The sequence below is a fragment of the Cygnus atratus genome, chromosome 6 (genome assembly GCF_013377495.2).
Source record: "Cygnus atratus isolate AKBS03 ecotype Queensland, Australia chromosome 6, CAtr_DNAZoo_HiC_assembly, whole genome shotgun sequence".
Lineage (NCBI taxonomy): Eukaryota > Metazoa > Chordata > Aves > Anseriformes > Anatidae > Cygnus > Cygnus atratus.
The window spans coordinates 28,029,817-28,052,161 of NC_066367.1; the positions used below are offsets into that span (position 1 = coordinate 28,029,817).

The 22,345-nt window shown below is 37.3% G+C and overlaps 1 protein-coding gene across 1 annotated transcript in view; it reads left to right on the plus strand.

Moving 5' to 3' along the window:
• CNTNAP5 (contactin associated protein family member 5) overlaps positions 1-22,345 on the plus strand; it is a 216,383-nt gene that overhangs the window by 105,286 nt on the left and 88,752 nt on the right. Inside the window, exons 12-13 of the mRNA XM_050711667.1 lie at positions 6,241-6,347; positions 18,159-18,278. Coding sequence (XP_050567624.1) covers positions 6,241-6,347; positions 18,159-18,278 — 227 coding nt within the window. The remainder of the gene's footprint in view (positions 1-6,240; positions 6,348-18,158; positions 18,279-22,345) is intronic.

Here is a 22,345-nt window from a genome sequence, read left to right on the forward strand (position 1 = left end):
ATGTGTTTGTACAAAGCAAATTCTCTGGAAAATAGGCAATCACACTGGATGATGCTACCTCTGAAGAAAGGGGCAGTTTTCTGTCCTTTGCCTCTAATGTGAATGAAAGTTAATGTTCAGATTATTTGGATAATGTCATGAGATGATTTTGCCCTCACTTAATTTTAAGAGTTTTTGTTTTTATTAACTTTGCTTTGTATATGCAACACCAGCTGCAGAAAACACTGATTGAGGACCATGAATGGTGCACTGGTATGTAGTGATTCTGTGTTTTCAGAGCAAACAGACAAGTTCTTCAGACTTACCTGCTGCATTCATATCCTTCATCTGAACTGCAGGCAGACTGTGTGTTAATTTAGTCTTGTTCTTTTTCAGATGAGTTTGCCTATTTATTTATTTTCAAGTGGAGTAAGAAAATGGTGCTGAATTCAAATCTCACTTACTTGATGGTGCTACAGAGTAACTTAGATCAGTGTTGATCTGGTCCTTAAAATGTGTTTAACAAATTCTGTAACGGGTAATTTCACAACTAGTTTGAGCAGGGTGAACATTTTCCTCTATCTGTGATGGACCTGTATGTGCGGGAAGGTGGCAGAGCTGGAGATAGTTACCTTTTGTTTTTCTTGTGGAGTGGAGGGCCCAGTAACGCTGGAAAAGGGGTTTGCCACTGAATGAGACCTCTGTGGAGAAAGAAGACTGTTGGAAGGTTGGTAGGGGGCTTCTGAAGTGTTTTTTTGGAATCTGACTTAAATGTGGAACTGAATTTCTAGGGGGACCTAAGTAGTGTTTATCCCCATTGCTAATCATGTAGTTGAAATTCATGCAATGTGCAACTCCATGGTATATTAAAGGCTAACTGTGGGTATGCATGGAGGATATAATATCCTGTCCCTGTTTGTTTGTGTGTTTGGTTTTCACAGATGGCTTTTCTGCTTTTCCTTTGTAAAATGATGAATTCTAAATGGAACAGCTGTCTGTACAGGATGGTTTATTTGTCCTTTTTTGATTTTCAAATTTATTTATATAAAATCCTTTCTGCTGATGCCAAGCCAAACTGTCAGCACATTTACTTCTATTAAAAATGTAGGTGTTCTAACAACAAAGCAATCAAATGCTTAAAAAATGGAAGAAAAAATAAAAGCCTTTTATCTAAGCATAGATAAATAGTTTTTTTTTCCTTTTATTTGTACCAATCCCAGAACAGCCTCCTCACACAGTTCTGTCGCAGCCATGTGCCTGTGGGCATTTAGCATCAACTTCAGATCTTCTAAATGTTGGTCTCACAGTGGTATTCAAGTGCAGAGCCTGAAATAGTAATAATACATTTTAAATGTTCTGTCACCAAAGTTTTGCCAATCTCAGGAAGAAGAAAAACATCTCCTTGTGCCAGATTATTAAATGACCCCAAATACTTTTCTTTAGATACTTTTACATCTATTAGAAGTGACAGAGTAAATGACTTCTAGTATGGAAGAGGAAAATCCTTTGTTCATTTTACTCTTGTTCTTTTTGTATTCCATAACTTTTCATATGGTAATACATTTAGGGAAGAAAATGTAGATGGCTTAAAAAAAAAAAAAAAAAAAAGCATGCCACAGCAGTTTTTTTAAAAGTTCTTCAGTTTGTTAAAGCCGAAGGAAGAGAGAGAAGTTGAGAAGTGGGGTAAGGAGGAGGGAATGTGCACTGAGAAAACCCAAAGAGCTGGAAAGCATTAATTCTTTTACTTGCCTATATTCATAAGTAATGCTTGACGCTAAGAGAAAAGAAAGGCATGATGCAAGTTGGGAGTCTTAATGATATTTCTATTCACTCTTTTCCCTTCCTTCCTCTGGTTCTAGTAGTTCTCTCTTCTCAATTTATTTAAGGAGATCTAGCTCACTATTTTGCCACAAATGGACATTCAGAGATAAACAAGATGGGATGTGCTCTTGTGGTACTTTCTTTTCTAATGCTACCTCATCTTCATTTGTTTTCCCCTTGGTAAATCCCTGAAGTTGATAAACTTTGTCTATGTAGTGGTGTTGGTGGATTTATCTTACCTTTCCCTTCCAGTGCTTGTTTGGTGTCCCTTTGAGTCCATTTCGTATATTTGAAATGTAATTTGGCAAGGAGTTTCAGATTCACTGCTCAGCAGAGTAAGACAAAAAGGCATGCTATTGCCATTGGCCTAAATGTATTGATTTTAGTGAAGAAAAAAGAGTAATTACCAGAGCAAAGTTACAGACTGTTATGGTAACACCATGAGGTTCATTGTACATGCATGCTTACTATACAAAATAATCAGCATTAATATTCTATTTCGTTGATTATACATGAAATAGCTGCACCCCCTAAAATATGAAAACGTGCTGAAAGAACATTAATTGGTGATAACATAAAGCAAATGCTTTCTTGAAAAAGATGCTTTTCACTTTTGTGCGTGTTCTTGTTACAACATTGTTGAGTTGCTTCAAAATGATGCAAATTGAGTCTTAATATTGAGTGTTTTTTTTTTTTTTTCTTCTCAGCTTTCTGTTTTTCTCTTTATTTAGGAAGAATAGAAAGTGGTACAGGCAGGATGTGTTGTGCTGACTGTAACAAAATCTGAGAGGTGCTTATTGAAAGTACCAGGTTTATTTCCAGTCAAGTGTAACATCAAATGCGTAGAACTCCTTCAGCCTTCCCACTCAAGTAATTTTGTCATTGTTATTTCTTCGTCATTCCAATAAAGGGCCAAATTTTGCCTTTTAATGTCTGTGCAGTTTGTCCTTTGAATTCAAAGGAAGCACATGCATTTTTGGAGATGTTTCATCTAAGGACAGTGAGTGCTTTTGTGAAGGCTTTGCTAATTGCTCACTTAGGTGTTTGTTTTCCAGCTCGGCTGAAGGAGGGAAAAATGATTTGTTTCATTTATTTATTTATTTATTTTTACAAAATTAATTCACCATGAGGTATTCTGTGAATTAGTCTGGAATCGGAAAGATCAGTCCCTGGTCTATCACAAGTTGTCTTAGGCAAAGCATTAAGTTTCAAAGTGTCCCATTTGTCATACTCACTAAAATTGACTCAATCTGTTTGTTCGTTTCAATTGCAAATAGGTCAGGGGCTGCCTACTGCAATTGTTTGTCTTTGAAAAATTCTATGATACCACTGTGATCTTTGCTAGAATTGCTTGAATCCACTAGAATAAAAATATCTGTATTTTAAAATATATATATTGAACCCTTCAGCATGAGGTTCTGGGACAGTCAGCAAATGAAACAACCTGTGATTTATCCATGTCTTGATTAATTTTAATCATAGTTATTTCTTAATTTGGACTTCTCTGACAATTAGGATAAATTTTACTTCTAATGAAGACACAACTGCTCAGTTAGAATGGGATTATGGTAATTATTAGAGTTGCGAAGAAATTTGTTTCATAAGCTCTTAGAAGGGTTAGTTATCTGACCAAAACAAGATCAATGTGGTTGGTGCTAATTAAAGCAAATAGACTAAGGAATAAAAAAAAAGTTTAATTCTGAATTTATGAATATCATTAAAAGCTTACATAGCTAGTTCAACTTGTCTGTTGTGCATTGTTGGGGGAAGAAAAAGTGTCTGCATTTGTAAGACAAACAGAAATGAGAAGTGACCTTCAACTTTGTAAAGCCTTTATTAAGGAAGCTGTTTAAATGGAATAAATGTGGCTAAGCCTCTGATACGGGCCTTTGGCAAACCACAAATGACTAGCGATTAGCTGTACTGTATGGGGTTAATTAATAAGAGTTAGTTTAAAAATAGGCAGAAAACACATTTGTCCATTACACTGATGATGTAAATTATGATAATGATATAGTGCAGTGCTATTTTTACCTCTCCTAAGAGCTTTATAAACATCAGATATTTGTTGTCTCCATCACTCTCTGCAATATGAGTATAGCTACTTCTCTTGTACAGGTGATATAAGTGAATGTTTATCATCAAAGAGCAGGTAGAAGTGAAGGCAATAAGCTGAGGGCAAGACCAGACATGACCGAAGTGTAAACTTGAGCAAATTGCTCTTCCAGTCAAAATTTATATTTATCACTGCAGAGCTGTTGAACTACTGTGCTTCTCCTGAAGTCTCTGGGATGAAACTGGTGGTGAGTCCTGCAGAGCACAGCTGGGCACAGGTCATGCACCAGCCAGTCCTACTTGTGCCATCCCATAGGCTGTTCTTGCTTTCTTTAGCATTGACCCACAGATAATCTCTTCTCCATTCCCATGAGTAGATGTGATGGCGGAGGGCCTGGCTAAGCTGTCTCTGTATCAGCAGGGCTTTTGTCTCTGCTGGATGATTTCTCGGCGTACCATTAAAAGCTGAAGGCTCACCCTTTCTCAGACTGCCTGTCAGTATGAGGCCAAACCAACAGCTTTGCCCATCCCCTTTGTCTTTCTTGTTTTAGATGTTTAAGTAAAAAGCCTAAGAAATGGTGTCTAATACAGATAAACTGACGAGTTGGACTTTGAGACGCACCTTCTTTATTTCCCTTGCTGTGTGTCTCAACTGTTCTCCACAGCACTGCAAAAACCTCCCCGGTGAGCAGGAAATCCAGGAGTGTATTTGCCGTTTTCTTTCCCCATTCTATATTTGAAACCGATGATTAGTGGAAGCCATAATTTTTTTTTTTTTATAAGAGTAATATACCTTATAATTGCCTCAATTGATGTTACTGATAGTTATAAATATCATATTTTCTTCTTGAAACCCTTATGTCTGTAATATTTGAATAATAAATAACGACTATAAGAACAATTGATTAAGTATGAATAAAAATGAGTTAATCTTTGATATGATATATTGTCTGTATAATTTTATTATGGTGGTATAAATAGTGATCAAGTAAATCTGAGTTCCAGATCAAATCTCAGCCCCATACACATGGAGACAAGTACTTGCACACAGCATGTTGAAGACATAAGGTTAGTCTGATAGGCTTTTATCACATATGCAAGTTTCTTGGGGTAGTTAGTGTTTGGTAACTCCGGATAACCTTGGACTCTAGTAAGCTGATGAATGCATGGCTGGTGGGGCTCAGAAGCCTGTGAAGCACCGTGGCCATTAGTGACACATAAGTTTTCAATTTCTACAAGTGAAATGTGCTTTAATTGTCAGGATTCTTGAAGAAACAGACAGAAAGCCACAGTTAAAGGCAATGTGCACAGTTAAATGCAAACGTTTACTAAGAATGAGATGAACTACAAGAAAATCAGGTCTTCAACTAGTACAAATCTAGGTAGCTTCAGTGACTTCATTGGTTGCTGGCAGCACTGAAAAATCTGGGCCATAAAAAGGATTTTGAAGTTCAATTTGCAGCCAAGCAGACCCTAATGAAATGCTGGCGTGGGTGAGATGGATAGATTGTCTGTTTTCTATCCACCCACCCGTCACAATTGCATCAGTGGTATTATAAACAAGTTACTCATTTTTCAGAATTCGAACACACAGTGTAAAAGAGATTATCTAATATACAGTAAGGAAAAAAAAAAAAAAGAAAAGAAAAGACAATGGAACAAGCTCTGTTTCCATGTAGACCAGTGTAACTCCATTACACTGCCCGCATTTACACCACTGTAGTTCAGATCAGTGTTCACCTCTTGTCCTGGAGATTGAATTTATCTCCTGCAGCTTTTGTTTCTGTTCAATTCCCAAACTGCATGCTGCTATGCCTCTTTCTTCTTTTAATAATTTGCTTCTCAATAATACTTTGGAGGCATACCAACTAAAACAAGGGAAAGAAGAGAGAGTACAGAACTCATAACTGAAGCATATTTTCCCTTTCACTTCTGAGATTTTCATGTCATTTGAGCTACCACAAAATGTAATGCAGCCTAATTTTGGTGATAATGATTCCTTTTTAATCAGAGGACTGGGAATTCTTCTTTTAAACAAGATTTCAGTAGTATTTTCAACTGTTATTCATCCTCCTCCTCTGTGCTCAGATAGTTTGTGGCACTTTAATTGCTAACAAGTGAAGGACAAGTAGATTTTTATTTATTTATTTATTTTGAGAGTGATCTTTACTGGCTTGCTGGATTTATTAAATGTTGTTGTCTTCAGTGCTTATGATGGAAGTGAGTCAAAGATCAGAGGAATAACTAATTACTTCAGGTAATATGCAGTGATCCAGCCCTAGGAAACTCTTGCCTGAATGGGAAAAGAGACTTTTTTTTTCCAGACCATTATTTTTATTGAAATATTTATAATTAATTACATTTTTTAAATCTGTCTCTGATCAGATGTTTGCCTAACTACTGTGAACATGGAGGAAAATGTTCTCAGTCCTGGACCACATTTTACTGCGACTGTAATGATACAGGTTACATGGGAGCTACCTGTCATAACTGTAAGTAAACCCACACATTCATTGTTTTCTACTACAACAGATATGTCAATGTGCACATAAAACAGAGAGGAGCTTAGTGAGAGGTCATCTCATATTGTAGGATGTGACATGCCCTGACATGTCTCATGGAAGAGTTCAAGAACTGGTCTAGAAAAACTATGGGAACCCATTTGTAAATTCGCTTGTTTCTTGACAAATATTTTGGAGAAAACAAAGCCATATTATTTTAACTGCTTTCCACATTTTTTCTCACATTTTGCATTGATTTGGAGAACTTTACATTCATTCATGTTGCATACACATCACAGATGAGTTGGTCACTAAACATTTAGTCAAATTTATCTAGAATGAGCTGGGTGATTTGAATCTCTGGTTGGGATTGCATGTCAAGCACCAGTAATGAATGTACGAAATAAGAAATACTTGCTCTTCAGTACTATGTCTTCTGTTCATATCTTGAACCAAATGTGTAGGCCAATAGAAGGTGGATGGGCTGTCTTTGTTGCTCGTTATCTGGAAACTCATGTTGCAAAATCAATGTTTTCAGGAGTTTATGGTTTTGGAATTTTGCTGAATTCATTGGGCTGCTGCCTTTTAGCAAGGATACATTATCTGAAACAGTAGCAGTACGTGATGCATGCACATACTGAAATCCACAGCAAGGATTATTAAGGTATTTTTTTTTTAAAAAAAAGTATCACAGTAGACACACCACACTGGGAATTCTGATTAAAAAAAAAAAATAGAAAGGGGAGTCTAAAATAAAGCCTGTTCATAAAGCTAACTAAAAGGAAAAATAGTTAGAAAATGAAGGTAAAACTTTGTTCTATCACTGGAGATAAAGCGAGTAACAGTTCCAGGAATACAGCTGTAACCTCTCCAGGTATTTGATGAGCAGTCGGACCGCAGATAGGATGAGGCTGGTGAGAGATGCATTTTTCCCTAGTAAGCTAAAAAGCAGAAAAGAAGAAAAGGTACTTAGTGGTCTGAAGCTGAGAATATTGGCAATGGTACTCTAATTCTAGAGACCCTAATGGTTTGCTAATTAATGATGAAATCATTTGTGGTGTGAAGTCTCTAGTACATGGGAGAGGCAGTTGAGAGATCTATTCATAGATTTGTCTTCCAAGCTGAAGGCACCTGAACACTACATTGTAAATTCAAAACAAGTTAAGTGTTTGGTGCAGAAATCATGTTCTACTGTACCAAACTAGAAGAAGGATGTGAAGAAAAATGCCAAGTTTATAACTCAGAAGAGAGGGATTACTGTTTGCCCGGCATTTTTTTCATTCCAAAAGACATCACTCCTCTTCAAATCATCCAGACCTGAGCCAAAGTACGCAGCGATTGAGGCCATAGCAGAATATTTACACCAGCTGATGCTTGGTGCAAAGCTAGATGGCCAAATCAGTTAATGAGAAGAGAAAGGGTCCTTGTGGCAGGAAGAGATCTGTTGACCATTAAAGGTGATTAGGGATGCTAACCTCTAGGCTACACCTGAACTATCATATTAGCTCAGGGCCTGAGGCTCGCTATGTCTCTGTCAGCTTGGCATGGCTTGTGTCTGGAGGAGACCATCTCATTATTGCAGAGGACTGGTTTATGACTAGTTTTCCCCACAGATATTTGCATGGAGTTACTGAAGCCTCCTGCATCTGTGAACTGATGTCTGCTCTCCCTCAGATCCCAAAGGCACACAGAGGTCTGCAGTTATTTAAGGTTCACTGATGTAAAAACTACCCTGATAAGTTTCTCAAGAAAATCTATGCTAAGACTTGCATCGGATCAAGCTGTGCACACATGTGATGTACAGCTATTCAGCTGCTGAGCTTATTTGCAACCATATTATCAACAGCTAATTTGATTCCAGCTAGATTGTGCAGCCAGCTGCCCTGTAAACCAAGCAATCCTGATAAACAGTAACATTAGTCTGGAGGAATGCATTCATCTGCTTGAGATGTGTGATGAAACTATTTCAAAGCCGGTGGGCAAATGCGAGCTGTTGATAAGAATCCTACAGAACAAGAGACGTTATCACTTTCAGCTGATAGTGGTTGACATACAAGAGTACCTTGTAGCAGGTGAATGAAAACCTCAGATCTGATCACGGTATAACTCCAGAATATCTTCAATATAGGGGCAGCTCTTCCAATCAGGTAATTCAGTATAGTTATATCAAAGTAAAACATCTAATTTCTTAAGTTTTGAAACATTATCTCAACAGATTTTGATTTTTACTAGAACACTGAGGCTGACAGGCCTGAAAATGAACTACTACCACTTGGAGAGGCTATTTCTTTTACAAAAAGGCCCTTCAGACTTAGGTCTGTGCAGCAACAGTGGAAAGATTTAGCTGGCAATCTGCTACAAGTCAAACATAGTGTGACTAGTTTCATCATCAGGTGGATTTTGTTTCTTTCTGAGTTGAATCACTGTGATTTTTGCCTCTCTTTCATGGGGTGTTTGTAAGAGGTTTGCTTTATTTTCAAGAAGTACTGTATCACGCGTATCTGCAAACCAGAATTAATTGATTTATGTTTTATCAGCTCAGACTGTGAGACCTTACCATTTCAAGAACTGATATCTGAAGATGTATTGTCCTTAACTGACTGTCATCATCTCTAAATAGTTGAGCTTGTGCATCAGCATTCTGTGGCTGATGCACAGGCTGTCTTACTGGTTTCTTCTAAACATTCATGGATTTACACTGGATCCTACTGTGAGAAACAGTTTATAATACAGATTATTCCTGTTCCAAAGAGCTTGCCCTTTGGATTCTGAGATAAGAAAACATTCTGGTGCATGTGATGGAGTGTCAAAAAGTCTTCATCAGCATCATAGGCAGTGGTTTCAGTCTACCAGGCACATAATTATTGCTAGGCTTTCTTAGAGGCAAAATGTAATAAGGTGGATTAAAAAGAGGAAGGAATTGAATGCTCACAGGTGTGAAGGAGTGACATGGGAGAAAGCAATAATGTGCTTGTTTGAAAAATATAAGGTTATGACCAGAGAAGTTTGATGTTTTTGACAGGGAAAATGACAGATAGACTGGTTGGAAATATGCTGTGAAAAGCAAAGTTAGTTTTTATTTGACACAACTAGGGGGAAGTAGACAGTGGCAGGACAGAACAATAACTTGATAAAAGACACACCTGGAACAATGTTTACATGACCATGTCAGATAAGTGAGACAAGATTGTGTCTTTCGTGATTTAAAATGGGTGTAGTTGAAATTCAAGATGTGTGGATGAAGAGCAGAAGTGCGTATCTCTCTCTCTCTCTATATATAAAGAATTAGCTGATCTAGACATGGCCTGGATGTAATCTTCCCAGAGGCAATTGGTGTACTGCAAACACCAGGTATCTTCCTGCTCATTCAGAATCCCTTCTGATTCTGAAAGCTTCTGAACAGTTACAGGAGTTATGGCAATCTACATTATCCAGGTGAGGGTCCACCAGCAAAAGGGTATAGGGTCATGTACCTTTAAATAAATATAATGCAGCAGATAAGTTTTACTCTGAAGTTTTCTTTTGTCCTGCTTTTCTTTTCTGAACTTAGCTGTAAATACAAATAAAATAGTGATAAAATTCACTAGTGGTTTCTGGGTGTCAGTAGCTGTAGCAAAATAGATATAATGTAATGTTTCCTTCTAATTTTCTATTTTAGACAGAAACACCAATGTTAGTAAACAGCTTGGGAAAAAGGCCTAGGTGGGGTTCAGCTCAATTTTTGTTGGGTAATGTGACATATATTCTAAGGTAATGGTCTCTGTTTAACAGAATGGCCTTTATTTAACAGCTACTTTCAGAATTTGACTAATGAGACTGTAAAATAAGGTGTCTGTGCAATGGACCACTTCTGAAATATGCCAGTTTGTCTGTTTCTGCAGAGGGGGACTGTCTTAGGTTAGATGTGCAATAGGCAATTGAACCTAGGTCAGAATTATAGATGTATATGTACAGAGACAAAGAAACAGAGAGGGATTGTAGGTATATAGATATATTTTTAATTGAAAGGTCATAGTTGAAAACCTCAACAGTCATCTCTCTCATGCTATTAATTCTGCTTGTAATTATCCTGTGACAGAGAAAGCAGTAACAAGTGTAAAATAGCCCTGAGATACAGACTGTTATAACTTTATTGCAAGTTAATGATTGGTAATCTCCTCTTTGTGTGAGCTATGTTACTCCCTTAGAAAGCCTCATCTTCCCCCTCTGCATTTCTGTTATTTTTATGTATGACAGTTTTCAGATGGCCTTTAGTCTTGGGTGTATTTTTTTATTCCAAAGAATGCTGAACATTGAAATAAAGGATGATGAGAAATATAAAATAATGATTTTATTCTTCATGTTCTGGGGATAACAATATGTCCCAAAGCTTTGCAAGGTGATAATTAACAGAATGTAATTTAATTCTGGATATTTGCTTTGGTGTGTGATCTATCTTGTGCATACAGGCATGTGTCTTATTGGCCAAGGTAATTGCTGGAGGCAAGAGCCATCCAATAATGGAAATGTCATAAAGTCATTGATATGACATAAACTTAACATAACTTGAGGCTTTTAAAATGTATTTTTTCATACTAATATGCTTACTGCATATATAATTTTTGATCTGAAGAGCTTAATATGGCTTCAGTGAGATCGTTATCGGTACTGGAGTTGCATCTTAAAGAGCAAGCCCTGGATGGTAATTCTCTTGTGTTCCAAAGTAGGGATGCATTTACACAGTTCACTGGCTGGGCAAATGCAGTTCAGAGAGTTTCAGTATGCCAGATGTCTAGTAGTAATCTAGTCATGTAATTTATATGTCCTGAGTAGCCAATTTTCCTTTGAAATAGATTTTTCCGTGTGTATTTAAAAACTTTTGTGTTCTTTGACTAAACAAAACATGTTTAATATTCATATCAAGCCTTCAGTACTGTACTTGGTGTTCCTGCATATTTCTGTTCACACCGTGCTTCTGGCATATGAATTTTCATTGTTTATTTTGTAATAAGTTACTGTCTTATTACTGCTTTCCCTTCAGTTTGTGTATCTGTAAATTGTACATTTGCATTTCTCAGTGGTGTTTGTTTAAACAAAAGTTTCCCCTTTGCTTGACATTTTCTTGTAAATAATGCAGAGACTAATCCACTTTGGGATGTGACTGCAGACCAGAGTATATAGGAGGTTCTCAGGTACTCAGTACCCTTTGAAGCCTGCCTTTGTCAGGTGTGACCTGACATGACCACAGGAATGCCAGTACTTTAAGAGTAAGGCTGAAATACTATGCTTAATGTCCTTTAAGTCTATAATTTCTCCTTTCCCCACAACCTTGCTCTTAACAGCGAAGGGTTCCCTGGCACTCTTACCCCAGCAGGATGTGGAGGTTATCCTGAATCAGCCATGGGCGGCTGGGCATGAGGGACTGACACAGCAGTCTTCAAACCTCAGTGGGAAAGTGACAGTGGGATGGGCTGACACAACCTTTCCTACGCAGGGCTAGGGACAGCCTTAGCTTGAATTGTAGGAAATGGTGTAATCCCATGTATAATGGGAGGATCCATTCCCAACATGCGTTTAAGTGACATTGGGGTAAAAGTCATTTTAAAGCTATCTGTGAAAATAACACATTATTTATCAGATGAGTACATACATATTTTAAAAAGGGAAAATAAGCCATCCGTCATGCAGGCACATCAGAGTGGAGAGTGCATTAGTCTGTCAACAGCAGAGCTGTCAAAATCCAGTTTCTGAGAGCAGAGATTTCATTTTCTGGCATTTAACTAGCCAATTGTATTTTAAGGGTGAGAATGACAACCATTCCCATAGTTCATTGCTTGTACTAATCCCTCTAGTGTTGAAATGAGAAGAGAAGAAGAAACCTCTCATTGCATATTGCTTGATTTGTTATTTAGAAAAATCCTGGATTGAATACTCATTACTCTGAGTCTGTAAGAGCAAATCTGTCAGGCCAGAGGTATACAAGCAGAGGGTGAAATAGGCATCTCCAATCTGTGTCCCAGGAGCTCTGAGAGTTTTGATGAGAATGCTTAATTTGGTCTGTGGTGAGCATTTATGCATATCAACTTGTCCAAGGTGCACGGCAGGTTGCTGATCCAAACAGGATCCCCAGGTCTTACTGGCCTTTCTGTTCTAACCATTAAATAATATTTTACCTCAGAATACAATAATAATACTATTTTTATAAGGTTTATTTTTACTTTTTGCATCTAAGGATACAAAGAATTGCGAAGGAATGAAGTCCCAGATGATCCGGCTATTCTGCCTATGATATTTCATGATTGTGCAGTTTTTAGGTGTGGTAAAAGCAACATACATTTCTGCAGTGTTCTGTCTGGGGATCGGACAGTGTCAGTACATCCCAATAACATCAAGAATTAAAGCTCTTTTGGCACCTTTAATGTATTTAATTTATTATATCACCATAAAATGCCTTCATCTGAGTACTTGATGTAAATTGAGTAAAAAAAGCTACTTTTATTAGATTAAGAGAATCCAGTCTAGAAAGAGCAATATCACAGGACTCATTTTGGTAATCATATCTTGTACAGCCAAAATTCTGAATCTCCACCACAGAGTATTTGCAGTGAACTGTGTATCATCAATTTCCAAAGTAATTAGAAATATAGTAAGAAATAAATGTTGAGAATTTTAGGGTTTGGTTTTAGTTAATTTGTTTTTTGGAGGAAGATCATGTTGATGTCCATTGCATTTGAAAGTTACAAAATCCTCAGATTTAAATTAAATTTTTTGTTGCTTTTTTTTCCTTTTTTTTTTCATGATTTGGAGTTTACAATCTTAGTTTTATCTATACAAACAATATACTGCTGGGTGGAGGAGAGAGCTTTACCTTGCCTGGTCTCCCAGGAGTAAAAGTGAAGTCCAGGTATCACTTTAACTTTTGCATCAAGTCCAACACCCAGGGGGTGAGTTGTAATTGGTGAGGGACAAGTTCATTATTTCATTGAAGAGAGGAGGCTTTAAATATTTTGTTCCCTGAGGATTATTTGCAGAAGTTCAAGTCTTTGCACAAGAAGCAGTCATCTTTTTCACCAAGAGAGAATCAGGGGTGGAAAATAAAAGTAGTCTGAGAGAGGGTTTTATAAGTTAGAAACATGGGGGCAAAAGAAACAAAGCTGTTAAGTACTAAGGAAGGCCAGCGGAAGTTACCTGAAAGGAGCTCAGCAATGCATCAGTAAATGTGTGTTTAGTGAAACCTAATCTGACTGCAGATGAACTGATAAGGGCAAAAGAAAGACTGGGAGAAAGTGTCAATACAAAGATGAGTTGTCAGTAAAAAACTGAATAAACACATGTTTTATTGGAAACAATTGAAGTTTGACCTTGGAAACGTTTGTGCTTAGCCACATGCTGTTATTTCATCACGGTGGGGATACAATCTCTTCTGGTTTAAGGACTGTAATTAAAACAGCTGGATTACCAGGTTCCAGATACTTCAGAGATCTGAACAGCGATGAAATTGCTTATATTTAAAACCAGTAAGGCTCTTGCAGCATATTGATCATACTTGCAGGGGGACAGTATGGGTTTGCATGTGTTGCTAGAAGCTCTGTCAGCTGTGTGTAATGCAACATCGTGAAACAAACAAATTCACCTCTGCTGCCTGCAGGAACTCAATTGCAGTGCTGTTGCTGCATGGCAGTGCATCTCATTCCCAAAAGGGCCTGAGGAAATGCAGCAGGAACTGAAAGTCACAAGTTGTGTTGGGGCTCAGTGAAGCAAATATCTTTGGAAAACTATCATTTTATCTTCAGTGGTTGATGTAAGTTAAAAGTGGTCAAAAAAAAAAAAAAGATGGTTAGAGAAGGAAAAGTGGTCTTGCTCCTTTGGGAAAAATAGTAACTTACAGGTTTCATTTTTGAAAAAAAAAACTTTTCAAAAACTGCTTGGTTAAACATTTTAATGAGAAAATGAACTTTCAGTGAGCAGCCTATAAATAATGTTATTTTAGGTTATTTTAGTCCCATTTTAGTGAACATTTTAAAATGTGAAAACAAACTTGAAGGTGTGAAAGTAAACACTATTAAAAATTCTTCACAAAAGGAATAACTTTTTTAGTTTAAAAATAATGCCTGAAAATTGTTGACAAGTTCTACTCAGAATGAACTCTGAGATCTCCTTTATTTAAAAAAAAAAAAGTGTAATTACTGCAAATGTTTGACATTAAAATGTGTGCCTTTGTCAGCAGTTTCATAATTACAATTGTTGCTTGTTTTTTGAAAGTTAGGCCCTATTACATTCATAAATAGTTGGTGACTCTTTAATGATTTCCTGCTGTTCCCAAAACAACTGTATCTCCATCTACTTCAAAGAAGTTTGGCACAAAGTGGAACATAAATCTGAAGGCAATTTTCAAAGTTAAGGCTCTGGGGTCTTAACAGTCACAGCTGACTGTTTTTTGTTTGTTTGTTTGTTTTTTACTTTTGTATGGCATTCCTGATTGCGTAAAGTGATGAATGACCACAAAGAGATGTGGTCTTCCATTGAACCGTAAGACAGCTTCAAGTTGTTGTCACTGGGGTAATAAGGCCTTTTTCAGCAAATGGAGCTGTGTGACTTCACTCTGAAACCTGCAATCAGCTCAGCCTGCAAAAACGATGAGCAGAGCTTGGAATGGATGGTGCACATGAAATGTCTGTGGGGGGATCTGCTGGTGACTAAAAAACAAATATCATTTTCTCCTTGATGCACTGTATAGCATAAAATAGAAAGAAAGAAAAGAGAGAGAGAACTGAAAGCAATGACCCATCCAGTCTAGAAGTGTGTAGTACCAATTGCTTAAAATACAGGCGTATGAAACTTTCAGTGTGCAACTACAAAATAAACTGTCCAGCAAAACATCTATTCTCTAAGTCGTGATAGTTAGAATATGCTTTATGTGCTAGAGCTTGGGGCTTGTAGCTTTTTCCCACTTCTTCTGCTACTCCCTAATACCTACTGCAGGAATTGTCATAACTGAAAGGAGAACACCAGGCAGACATAACTGTAGCTTCACCAAAGCATACAAAGCTTGTGTATCCTTTCAGATTTATGCCACTTGAGCACCTTTAGCCTGAATTCTAGCTCTATTCAGCTTTTTTTTTTTTTGTTTCCAAATATACAGTGACAAAGGGGCCGTCTACATCATCTCTGTTTGTATCTGTCCATGTTATTAATGGTTGAATCTTCACATCTTTCCTTATCAATTTGGATAAAAGTGTATCCAGGCTCCAGCCAAAGTGACAGTCAAGAAGTAGCAAAAACACTTAGGAGGAAAAAGTTTGTGATGAAGAATGAGCTTCTAGATGTGCCAGTTCAAAGCCAACATATTAATTTTATGTCTCTGCACCATCGTTTGCTTTCAAAAATACTTAGTAAACAATTCAGGGGAAGCAATTGACATAATCCGTAACGAGAAAAGATAAAGTGTCCTGTAATGATGATGACAGCAAATTCACTAAATAAACTGGAGTTTGAGAACTTTGCAAATTGATCAAACTGTGATTCCTTGGTTGCTTACTTAATCACCTGTTACAGTTTCTCTCCTGACCTTCCATAGTAAAGTTACTTTTGTCAGCGCTTTGGCAACCGAGGGACTCCCTGTTTGCTCCTCCAGTTGTGAATACTGGAATAAAAGGTTCTGGCTTGGAGATTTAATTTTATTTGTATTTGGTTTGTATTCTTGACCATCTTTCAGAGTGGGAATTTACAGATCTCATAGGCTCCTATAGTTCTCTTTACATCGGGTTAATGACTCTGAGGAAGAAGCTTGCTTTATCCTGTTTATGATAGGACAGGTATTAATTAAAGCACTATCTTACCAGGTGCTGAGTACCTTAAGCATCTTCTTAACTCTGGGAAGGGTAATGCTGTGCATATTTAGCACTTAGAGGTGTTCTGACAGCAAAAGTTCTCTGGTCAGGATAGAGGTGTACAAGGCAAAAACACATTTCAGCTGGTGATACAAGCATCTGATTGATTTGGTGACAATCTTATTTTATAGGGTGGCGATAGAAATACCCTAGAATGGTGGTTCTATTTTGTTGGCAAGAGTGAACTCCAAATATCATTAAAATGTGAGTGATCATCTCTCGCAGAGCTTTTTTTCAGAATGAGAAAGACAAGACAATAGTCAAACAAGTCTACTTCAGGCTGGCCATTTAAGTCTTTCTGAAACTTGTTTCATCAGGTAAACTTCTTTTAGGGAAACTGGGGAACAGAGGTATGCTAGTTTGTGCATGCACAATGATGGGAAAGGGGAATTACTCCTGCTGGTGCAGAACAATAGCTGCCTCCTGCAGGAGAGGATTGGACTGCAATTAAAAAGTGGTGAGAAAGTGCTCTGCCTACGCTCAGTATGCAGATCTCCTTGTGATTCTTCTGGATGAAAGGCACTGGGAACTTTGCAGTTGTATTTATGACCTTGACTCAGCAAATACTGTGCTATATCAAATTTAACTGTACTGCTCTGATGCCTGAAGAATTGAGGGGGCTTGGGAAAAGATATGCAATGGCTAACAAATGGGATATTCACAAGTTCCCCTGGGTATCTCCCAGTCTGTGTAAATCCTGTATTTGCTGTATAATGGTATATGAATGTGCAAATAGTGGTTAAAATGTGCTCATAAAATTAAAGGCTAAGAAAAGTGATAGATTTGACCTTGCAACAGCCAAAGATAATGCCCAAATATGCCGCGTGCTTTTCTGCTGGTAGCACTCAAAAGCTTAGTGAAAGAGCATGGGTTATTCTCTTTGCTTGCATTTCCACTGCAGTGTCATCTAAATAACTCTGTCTTACAGGAAGAAAAAAGGAAGTCCTGATCTATCTGCTAAGTCAGTTTGTAATTTTTATTGTATTTGTTAACAATTAGTTCAACAATCATAATCTGTTACGGATAATAACCTCGTCAGTATAATCAGGTAGCCGTTTAAATTGGGGAAATAATCAGTCCTCCTGCAGTGGGATTTGAGGTCACTCCTGTTCAAGATCCAGGATCATACCAATGATTTTCTGATACCTCATAACTCCCCTCTGTGAAGGGGTTTCCTTCTCTGCCCCGTGTGAAGTGACAGTTACAGTATCTTACCTGAAAATATGACTCAAATACAAGGAATTGCACTGACCTGTGGAAAATTTTCCTTCACTTAGTGCTGTTAGCAACCTGCTGTGCTTGTTTATTAATCACATGGATTTTCTTAGGCACTAATCCTCCAAAAGAAGAATATTGATAGGCAGAGAGGAAGAGTTGGTTGTATAAAAATAGCTCTAAAGCATAAAGACGTCACCCGGGATGGAGACCATATCTGAGCTTGAGCTTTTCTGCTAGGGGATAATGGATTATTTTCATTTGGAATAGTAGACAGTGATAAAGGGAAGCTAGGGACTGACAGAAATATGACTTCTATGTTGATGAGAGTTAAACATTTGCCCAGGCAGTAAATCATGTATATTTGTATGTATATCTTTGAAATATCATTACATGGATGTTCACATGTATCACTCCCCTAACTATATGGGGGCATGTTTGAAAGTTCATATCTGTTTCCTTAAGTATTTACATAGTTTAATCCAAAATAAGACCTATACCCATGTTTTTAAAGCCAGCATATACTTAAATTCAATAAACTAGTAAAATACATGCCTAATTTTGAGCATGTGCTGAGGACCAAATGCAGGAAACTCTATCACGTTAGTCAGGAGTGAACCAAAAGTTTATGTTATGATAGTGAATAAAGCAGTGTTCTTATGTGTAATATATTTTCTGCTTGTTTATATGATACAATTTCTCTGTATCTCTTTTTAAGCTATCTACGAACAATCATGTGAGGCTTACCGACATCAAGGGAGGACGTCAGGTTTCTTCTACATCGATTCTGATGGAAGTGGACCACTTGGACCACTTCAGGTTTTTTGCAATATAACAGGTAATGACCTAACTCTGTCATTGGTGCTTGATGTTGGCTATAATGCTATTAACGTGTTTATTGTTGCATTTACTAAGAAGACACCAGAAACGTGGTTCTTTCAGTAATGGGGAAAAGCAGAGCATTGGTAGTAACTGAGGTTTGACTCTGAAGCATTACCTTAAATAGGATCCAAGTAAAAGTGATTTCTAAACCTTAAGCTTAAAGAGATCACTTTGTAGAGATCACTTTGTCATGTTGCTAAATGGTATTAATTAACAATGTTATTTGCACTTGTAAAGGGCATTGCTGATATATTTTTTCATAATATCATAACTTAATGAGATGACTATTTTTTACTAAAGATTTGGAAACTTAGAATTCAATCTTCCTTTCATTACTGAATAGCTTCTCTGCTTTACTAGAACACTAGAGGTGGGATTCAAATCAAATGCTGCAGAAATAGATCCATTACACAGGATTACACATTTGCTTTCCAGATTAGGGTACAGCTTCAGCTGAAAGCAGAGGGCCAGATCTTAAAATAAAACTGTGCATCTGTAAAAGAGATGATAGAGACAAGACCTTTAATCAGTACAAAAATAAACAGGTTGTCTTTACACAAAAGAAAGATGTTATTTCTCATTGTAACGTGAGATTATTGTCAGGATACTGCAGGGAAAGAGCTGCCCGTGACCTCTCCTGACATTCAGCTGGCTCTACATGTCTCAAAACAGGATGTTCACAGCCACGAAAAACAGAACCTTATTCACAATTAGGCCAAGAAGGTCATTGCCTAATAAACTGGGAATGACTATTATGTTCCTTACACTGAGCTGGCTGTTAACCCTCCCATTCTAAGTAGTAGTACTTTCCTTCTTACAAGTGTGTGGCCTTTAGTGTTCCAGATAATGCCTTCATCTATCTGGGTACACATGTAGATGAGATGCTCTTAGGGGGAGGGTCACCACAGAGGCAGGTAGAAAAGCAAGAGCCTGGAAGGGTGACCTATTGGTTGAGGTCCCTCAAACTTACAGTTCTGTACTTCTAAAATAAAAGTTTTTAAAATGAAAATCCCCATCTAGCAAATTCTCCTCCTTAATAAGCTAGCTCTGTTTTGTTTATAGGGTTGTCATGCAAAGATACGAGGAAAGATTACAATACAGTCCATATTTGGAGTTGGAAATATGGTCCAACCTCCGTTCTGCTTTTTTTTTTTTGAAATGTAGAGGAAATTTCCTACATTGTCTCATGTTTGATTTTTTGTTTTTGTTTTGCATGGGTGAAATAAGATTTTATTACCCTTTCTAAAGTGCTAACTCTGGCAGAGCTACTTTGCCACATATCACCTCCAAGCTTAGTCCAGAAAACAAAGGACTCAGGATATTCATATTTTCTCCTTAATCTCCTTGTACTTAAAGTGCCTCAAATCAAATTTTCATTTTGATTTAATTGGGCAATCATTATGTTAATTAAATGCACACCAGTTCATTATTAAGCGTGTTTTTTATTCAAGTGTAACAAATATTTAATAAAATGTCTCCTTCACTGTTGCTGTTTAGTCAGAACTGAAACAGTTTCACCTTTGTCTGAATATCCTTCCTTGATCTTCAGTATGGGAAATGTGCTCATTTTTATTATTTATTGTATAAATATGTGTGATCAAAACATTGTAAGTGCTTTTTATCTCTGCTCAAGAGGTAGAATTTTTGACAAACTCCTTGCAGAAAGTGTCTGCTTTCCTCAAATAAATTTTATTTGGCAGAAATCCAGAAAGTAGATTTTCTCTCTGTCTGTAATGAACTTGCTGACATTCTTATTTTATTTTGGTTACGAGAAAACTGGAGGTGGGGAAAACTGACAAAACCTGCTAGCCTGGAAACCTTTTCTTTTTTGCATTTCTTCTTTCCCCCCAGATGTCTCATTTGAGGCAGGGGAAGGTCATTTGTCAAAGGCATCTCTGTTCCTCCTATTGTGAGAAGGAGGACTGAGGCACAGAGAGAAATTATTATTTTGTAATTATCAGGAGAGTTTGATGTACAATTGGGTTATGTTGCCCAGAGAAGTTGTGGGTTCCCAGTCCCTGGAGGTGTTCAATTCCAGGTTGGATGGGGCTCTGGGCAATCTGATCCAGTGGGTGGCATCCCTTCCCATGGCAGGGGATTGGAACTAGATGGTATTTCAGGTCCCTCCAATCTGAGCCATTCTGTGTTTCTGTATCATCTAAATATGATTTGGGTGCCTTAATCACAAGAGCTTCTTCTTAATGTTCTCTGGGAACGTATTATTATGCTGATAATAATTGGATGTTTACAGTAATAGATTAAGTGCAAAGTATTTGGGAAAAATAACTTTTAATTTATGTGCACAGGGATAGATTCTGAATTTTGCTGTTACTCTCAGGTTATGCTTCTGCAGTTTTTCAGAAAGAATCAATATTCAAGGAAAGTTTAAAAAAAAAAAAAAACCTTCTCTGTTGTTATATTATGGAAGGAATAGAGGAAAAACAGACAACATTGTCCAGTGAAATAAATGCATACCACACCTACTGTAAATGGAAACATGTAGATGGTCAAGAAGTATGGATGGCTTCCATGTGTGAACATACTAAATGGATTGATGAGATGATGAAGGGAACTGTTGCAGGAAAGCATGGAGATCACACGTGGCAGAGAGAAAGCAAAAAGGGAATAATTTTTTTCTCTTAATATGGGAGCTGAGGGACTGTTAAGTTATCGGGTAGCAGGATTCCAGTAGTTATTTTTGGTTTTGTTTTTCTTGATGCAATGAATAATTCAGTTTGATACTTATTATCACAGGACGCCGTGGAGTCCAGTGTATCAACAGAGCGGAAAAAACAGGCTGGAAAATAAAAAGACTCTTGTCTGATAGATTCAGAAGGTGCTATTAAATGTGGAAGTTTAATTGCACTCCCATCTCAGGCAGCTGTGAGGCAAAGCTCACTGGGAATGAGTTTCAGAAAATCCTTTTGCCTTTCCTCGCTTCCCTGACTATCTGTTCTCCTTTGAGGTAGAGGCTGGCTCCTGGGTTAAATGAAGCTTTGGTTTTACTCAGGCTGGCAGATCTTCTTTTCATATGCAGTTGAAGAAGAGGTAATCTCTTTGTGCCCAAAATGTGTTTAGGCTGAAGAATTTAGAGGTGGAAGGGAAAATCTGGGGAAATGACTCATTTAGTGCTTTTTAAAGTAGAGGTGCAATGAGCTAATGACTTGTGGGAATTGCAGTGCCTTGCATTTGTGAAAGATGAATTCAAAAAAGGAGTCAGATCATCAGAAATGAGCAGCATCATTGCATCTAGAGAAGTGTTGTTCCTTACTGTTCACTTACATTTGGTTAAAGTTGTTTCTAATTTTTATCTGATTAATTGAACAGGTTAATGTTCAATTGCCTTGCCAGTTATTAACCAGGTCAGATTAACACCTTCTTTCTCACATATTGGTGTCTGTTCATAGGCATCCGATATGTGATGTGGATATGGGAAGTTTCAACATTAGGAGTTAATTTATTATGTCTATGGTCCCAGTGATTTCTGTGTAGTCTGTCAACTTTCACAGCCTACTGTTGAAAAAAAATTCTGAAGAAAGCACAGAATTATAAGTTTGTGTGTTGAGAGGGAACTGGATAGTAAGACACAGACAAAGAAGGAGAGAGAAATAAGGGAAAGGAAATTTTTGCAGGGAGAAAAAGCAGCCTGGCAAGAAATTTAACAGTAGAGTGTCACAAGATATCTGCTGATACCAGAGTGGAGAAATATATTTATTCATTGTCTGGAGAAGTAGCTGAAAAAGCAAAGTGACAAACATTGTAGATGACATGCTATTATTTAAATTGGTCAAGAATAGGAAAGAGTATGTGAAGCACTTCAGAAGGATCTTGTCTTGAAGGCTGTTTATTTCAAGTAAAAGTAAAATATCTTGTTGAAATAGGAGGTAGTCAGGAGTGCTAATGTAACTAATTAAAGGCATAGAAAGATATCTGTACAAAGAGAGGCTAAAAGTAAATAATCCATGGCTATTTAGATTAGGAAAACCCAAAGTGAATGGACGTCATTGACAGAAGTGATGTTCA